At 49.6% G+C, this 6156-nt stretch overlaps 1 protein-coding gene and 1 long non-coding RNA gene across 2 annotated transcripts; one reads left to right on the forward strand and one right to left on the reverse strand.

The window, feature by feature from the left end:
- Window positions 1-2621: 2621 nt before the first annotated feature.
- Window positions 2622-4536, reverse strand: LOC125906411 (uncharacterized). Its single transcript, XR_007451791.1, has 3 exons — window positions 3156-4536; window positions 2963-3059; window positions 2622-2884 (listed from the first exon to the last, which is right to left on the reverse strand). It is a non-coding gene; the product is annotated as an uncharacterized LOC125906411 (long non-coding RNA).
- A 305-nt stretch (window positions 4537-4841) lies between these two features.
- LOC120953158 (broad-complex core protein isoforms 1/2/3/4/5-like) lies at window positions 4842-6150 on the forward strand. The gene is made up of 2 exons (XM_040372877.2): window positions 4842-5631; window positions 6095-6150. Exons 1-2 carry the CDS (start codon window positions 4842-4844, stop codon window positions 6148-6150), a joined length of 846 nt encoding a protein of 281 aa, XP_040228811.2.
- Window positions 6151-6156: the final 6 nt, after the last annotated feature.

A 6156-nucleotide genomic window follows, 5' to 3' on the forward strand; every position in this document is an offset into this window, starting at 1 on the left:
CCGGGGGCCTTTGTCGCTTATACTTGTAGACATACGGCATATCAAAGACTAGAGATCTTGACTTTGTTGCTGCCGGGCTACCGCTGTGACGCGACAAATGCACGGAATGCACTCGACCAAAACATGAACCTACCGATCCAAACCCATTCCAAGGCAGTGCCGGTCGCACGGCGTCATGATACCGACTCAAAACCAACAAGCCACCAGATTCTGGACGGAAAGGTGCAGTATCATACGCGCACCGTAATAAACCAAACCAGAATTCTCTTTTGTATGAATTCAATTCAAGTTTTGTTTCCACTTGCGTCCGCTAGCGGAATTGGAAAGAAATGTGTAACATATCACATGCACGTTTGCTTCGATCGTTTGTCTTTTTAATACCCCCAACAGCAGAACCGGTCGCAAAGATGGTGGTGCCAATTAAATGGTTGTATTGTCTCCTAGGTAGCGGTAATCGACCGGGCGGCGTACAGTGCGTTTTCTGAGAATGCATGGAGTGTGTAGACGCAGCCGGTGACAATGCACGCATCAGAATCAAACAGTTTTGGGGTTCCCGCACGCACACACACACACGCGCACGCACGCATGCACTAGTGATGCGTAACCGGAATCGCACCCACGGCTCGGAATCGCTTCCGAGCATTGCTACTCCGGCTCCGATTCCGAAAAATTCAAATCGTCGATTCCGCCCGGAGCCGTTGGAGCCGTCCGGAGCCGTCGGAGCCGTCCGGAGCCGTCTGGAGCCGTCGGAGCCGTCCGGAGCCGTCCGGAGCCGCTAGTCGGCAGCTGGAGCCGTCGGAGCCGTCGGAGCCGTCCGGAGCCGTCGGAGCCGTTGGAGCCGGTGGAGCTGTCCGGAATCGTTGGAGCCGTCGGAGCCGTTCGGAGCCGTCGGAGCCGTTGGAGCCGTCGGAGCCGCTAGTCGGCAGCTGGAGCCGGTCGGAGCCGTCGTAGCAGTAGGAGCCGACGGAGCCGGTTGGAGCCGTCCGGAGCCGACGGAGCCGACGGAGCCGTCCGGAGCCGGTCGTAACCGTCGTAGTCGTTGGAGCCGACAGAGCCGTCGTAGTCGATGGAGCCAACGGAACCGGTTGGAGACGTCGTCGGTGCCGTCGAAGCCGACGGAGCCAGTTCGAGCCGTAGTAGTCGTTGTAATAGTCGGAAGTCTTCTGAAGCGCTTTAATTTCCCGATATCAGCGATGATTTCATTTAAAAAAACAGCAAACAATTATTTTTGGCTTTATTTTTGAAAAAAAAAAACACACACACACAAAAAAACTTCATATCAATAAATGAAGAAGACTCTTTTTTTACTCGTAAGCTGTTTTTTACAATAAAATTATCACTAATATCGAGAAATTAATGCACTTCAGAATGCTTCCGACTATTACAACTACTCCGACGGCTCCGACGGCTCCGGACTGCTCCAACGGCTCCAACGGCTCCGACGGCTCCGCCGGCTCCGCCGGCTCCGCCGGCTCCGCCGGCTCCGGACGGCTCCGGCTGCCGACTTGCGGCTCCGGACGGCTCCGGCTGCCGACTTGCGGCTCCGGACGGCTCCGGCTGCCGACTTGCGGCTCCGGACGGCTCCGGCTGCCGACTTGCGGCTCCGGACGGCTCCGGACGGCTCCGACGGCTCCAGACGGCTCCGACGGCTCCGGACAGCTCCGACGGCTCCGGACGGCTCCGACGGCTCTAACGGCTCCGCCGGCTCCGGACGGCTCCGGCTGCCGACTAGCGGCTCCGGACGGCTCCGGACGGCTCCGGACGGCTCCGAACGGCTCCGAACGGCTCCAGACGGCTCCGAGGTCGGAGTTTTGCACCTACCTTCCGGAACCGCTTCCAATTTTGGCGGAGTCTTTGCGAGCGCCTACACGCGTAGTCCAAAACAGCCGAAGTCATACAAAATCATGAAAAAGTCTGCGCCCTTTTGCTCCGGCATCCTCGTGAAGTTTACCGAGCCGAACCGAATAGTTGTGTTCGATAAACATGTGTGCGTATCAGGTAGCAGCATTTGTACTGCTTACCTGCCGTAAGCCGCTGTGATACCGAGCGAGACGCATAGACAACGCATCAAAAGGACATATGTAGCCGTGAGGAATTTTTTCTGTGTCTCTTTTGCCTTGTCCTTGCCTTTAGATCCTGATGAGTGAAGCATGCATACCTTTCGGGTACGTTCGTGGTATAAGCTCTGTTTCTCTCATGTTAATGGTGAAGATAGAATCGTATGCCATCGGCTCTGCATTCGAGCGTGGGCAGGCCCGTGGACGCCGTTTGTTCGCACGCATTCGGAAGCGATTCCGGATTTTTGTTGAATTTACCCATCACTAGCATGCACGCGCGTACGCGAGAACGCACCCCCGAACGCGCGTACACGCACGATCGATTTCCGCTACCTTATCGGTAGAATTGCTGGCTTCCCAGATAGCAAAGCCGAAGGCCTTTGTATGGGAGCCATCGCGCTGATCAAGGCTCACTTTTTCGCGCGCATAAAGCAAAATGTGCGCGAAGGCGAAAAAAACCCGAAAGCGCTTCGTGTCCTCTCTCGTGTTTCTAGTTTTATTCTCTCTCGCATGTCGTCACTCTCTCCCAGTTTTTCGGATTGAAATGAGAATTCACTCTCTTGATTTGGTTGCGGCAGTCTAGCTGCTTCACACTCTTTATTCTCTTCTTTTTGCAGTTCCCACAAGAGGATTCACACATGTGTTCTCACATACTTACATACACACACGGTGGTTGGAAGCCTGGTGCGGCTGTTTCCAATTCTGTCTTTTCTTCTTCCCTCTTCACACCGCGCTGGAGCCCGTGGTGGTGCGCGTGTTCAGCCTGCTTGGTTCAGGAGAAGATGTCATCAGATTTGGCGCGCCTCAACCGCAGTGTTGTATGAAGGCTGTTGATGAAAATACACAATTAATAGACACACTTTGTTAAAAAGATTACACTTCATTTAAAGATGTGACAAACTTACCTTTGTGCTTGAGGATCAATTGAAACTTGAACGCCTGTGCACACAGTGTCACACTTTTTAAGTAGTTTGAGGAACAGCTAGCGGTAGCAGCACACATCTGAAACTTGTAATGTGCAAAACATTGCATATTAGAATAATATTAGAATTAGAATAAATGTCACATAGCACTAGACACTTAGAAAAGGACACTTACCCAAACAATTAGATGATAAAAATTCGTCCTCCGAAGCAGAAAGAACACCGCGGATGGTGCAGTATGGAAAGTGTTTCACGCAGGAAAAATAGTTCACGCAGCACACAAACACACACTCTCACATCCACGGTTCAGAGCACACTGAAGTCGCTCTTTGGCTTGGATGGAAAAGAGCAAACACCCTGATGAGTGCGATGGAAGAAAATGACGTGTGTTCAACAGGGATGGGTAGAATCCAACACACGAAGTGTGCAGGAGAATTCTCTTCGTGTGGCAAGAGAGAATTGACTAACACCCTGATGAGCGAGAACGCAACAAACGTTGTGGAATGTAGAAACGGGATAGGAATAGTAAGCGAAGGCAGTTTGTGGACATGAGGGGGTTGAAACTGGGAGAAAAAAGCTTCGGTTGCTACTTGGGTTAACTTGTAGCGCATCCTCATCCAAAGCACCGGGAGGGGAGGGGGATCGCGGCATGATAGAGTGGACGATCACTTTCCCCGCGCTGTGTGTGTGTCCGTGTGTGTGTGTCGTGGCCAGAAAACTCGAGACAAATTCCGGCACATTGAAAAAAAAAAAATTTATTGCCACTATACACTGTGCTACATGATGTTTAGAAGGTCGTTGAAGCATCAAACATGTTCAGATTTAAAAAAAAAATATTAGATCAGTGTTAGACGTTCTCGTACGCTTGTTTGAAATTGGCTTCTTCACCCTCGATTGGCACGGGCATTAAATGGCCTCATCTGCAGCGGCACGAAATAAAATAAACCATCAATACACCGATAACACTTTAAATCCCAAAATGAACCAGCTTCTCCCGCATCGTCAAGGTCACACACGAATAAATAAATGCTAACACCCACCAATTACAATACACAACCGCAATGTACATATACACCAACGCATACACACAATCAGCTGACGGCGAAAGGCACGGGCTGAAGCGCAAGTATAAGGCAAGGCAGGGAGGGGAAGGGAGTTAGAGGAAGAGGAGGAGGAAGGAATGGGCGCTAATATTTTTGAATTTTTCGACCGTTTTTTTTTGCTCCACCGTCTGAAATAGTTCATCCATTCCTTCAACAGATGGCGCTCGTTCCGCACCTAAAAACTGCAATAAATACGCTGGCTATCGTAGTTTTGGCTGAAGTCTAGCGTATTTTTTTGCGTATTTTTTGACACAAAACGACGCAAAAACACTACGCAGAAAACTGCTCAAATTTGCGCAGCGGGAGGCATGATAAAATTCTCTGAACGCCTTGATTTCATCCGTCGCTTTGCGCAGCGGGCGCTATGAACCAAATCTAAACTATCTCCTTGTAAATAAATGAAAGATGTTATTTTCTCGTGCTGTTCCTCATGGGACAGATTAGCTTCCATCTACGACAACCCCCCCCCCCCCCCCGCTCAACACTTCAAAGCCTACCGAAAACTACCGAAATAATCTTAAACTCCTACCGAAAGCGATACAATTTTGATGCGCCTACCGAAAACCGCAAAAATAATCTGGCCACTCTGCTTGGGGACCGCCTGTACAAAAGAGGGGTAGGAATATTTTATATTCTGTCAATAGGGTCATAGCTGTCAGAAAAAGAGCGGTCGAATAGTGCAATCGTTGTTCACATACAACACAACACAAGCACAAAGCCGATAGAAGTGTTTTTTTTTTGCAGGAAAACTAGGTAGGATGAGCCCGCAACCGTCTCTGCATTTGCGATGGAACAATTACAAAGCCTTCGTGACGGGAGCACTCGATTCGTTTCGTCAACAAGATAACACGATGCTGGATATAACGCTGTTTTGTGAGGGGCGCAAGATTCGCGCCCACAAGCCGCTGCTCGCCGCCTGTAGTGCATACTTCAAGGAACTGTTCGAGCTAGTTCCTTTGCAGCACAATCACATGATCATATGCTCAAACATTTCGCACGATGTCATGATGTCGCTGGTACAGTTTATGTACTTGGGCGAAGTCGAGGTGCCCCAGGAGCATCTTGCAGAGTTTTTCCGTACCGCCGATAAGCTGTCCATCTGGGGACTGACATACGACCCGTCGGACCAGCCGGCGGCGACTGCGAGCGTCCAGCAGACAGCATCTCAATGCGTAGCGGTGCAGGATCAAGCTAACACCACAACAAACAAGGTCGAACCTCCGAATCTTGTTGAGGCTGTACCGCTAATACAAACGCCTTTGGAGACTAATATCGCCACGCAAATAACCGAATCGCCTCTATCAACCGTTTCAACTAGCAACCAACAAAAAGAGGATCGCTCACCTCAATCAAAACAGCAGGACCCGGATGTAAAGGATGTGTATGAGAAGGACTTTTACACCATACAACAGCACCCACCAGCTGACGATGGACAACGTGAACACACGCCCAGCTATGCTGCGGTAAAGATCGAATCGTGTTCTTCCGAAACACATACTCCCAATGAGGACACTGAACCGCAGAAGGTTGTTGAGATACGCAAGAGGCGTACTTCCCGCAGGTCAACCTCTGTGCCGCGGATGTCTAGAATGTTACGTGCCGTACGAAAACCGCAATTTTGTCACGAATGCGGTCGCAGATTCGGGTCCGTGCTTGCAATGAGACAACATTGGTATGCAAGGCATTTTCACTCATGGTGCCCTTATGAGTGTCCCGTGTGTATGGCTAGGTTTACGACCATACGGACGTTGTCACTGCACATCCTTAGATGCCATCTGTCTGCGCAGTAAGACACTGAAAGTTCTTTTTGCTTGGTTTGCTATATTTTTTATGGATTTTTTTCATTTTTAAATGAATGTGCTGCACTATGATATGAAATTACCTAAAATACACATCAAATGTGTACATTCCTTGAAGGAACTACAAAATGTTTGAATACGTTGATCGAAACACTGTTTAATAAACTGCAATATTTGTAATTTAATTTTCTACTTACTTAATTCCCCACCAGCTTCCGTGTATTGCGACAGAAACCACTCACTGTCTAGTTTATCTCCTACAGACTGAACGTCT

This window comes from Anopheles coluzzii, chromosome 2 (assembly GCF_943734685.1).
Source record: "Anopheles coluzzii chromosome 2, AcolN3, whole genome shotgun sequence".
In the NCBI taxonomy this organism is placed as follows: Eukaryota; Metazoa; Arthropoda; class Insecta; order Diptera; family Culicidae; genus Anopheles; species Anopheles coluzzii.

Coding starts and splice junctions, on each gene's coding strand:
- LOC120953158 (XM_040372877.2), top strand. CDS start 4,842: ATGAGCCCGCAACCGTCTCTGCATTTGCGATGGAACAATTACAAAGCC. Junction 5,632..6,094: donor TGTTGAGATACGCAAGAGGC/GTACTTCCCGCA, acceptor ATTCCCCACCAG/CTTCCGTGTATTGCGACAGA.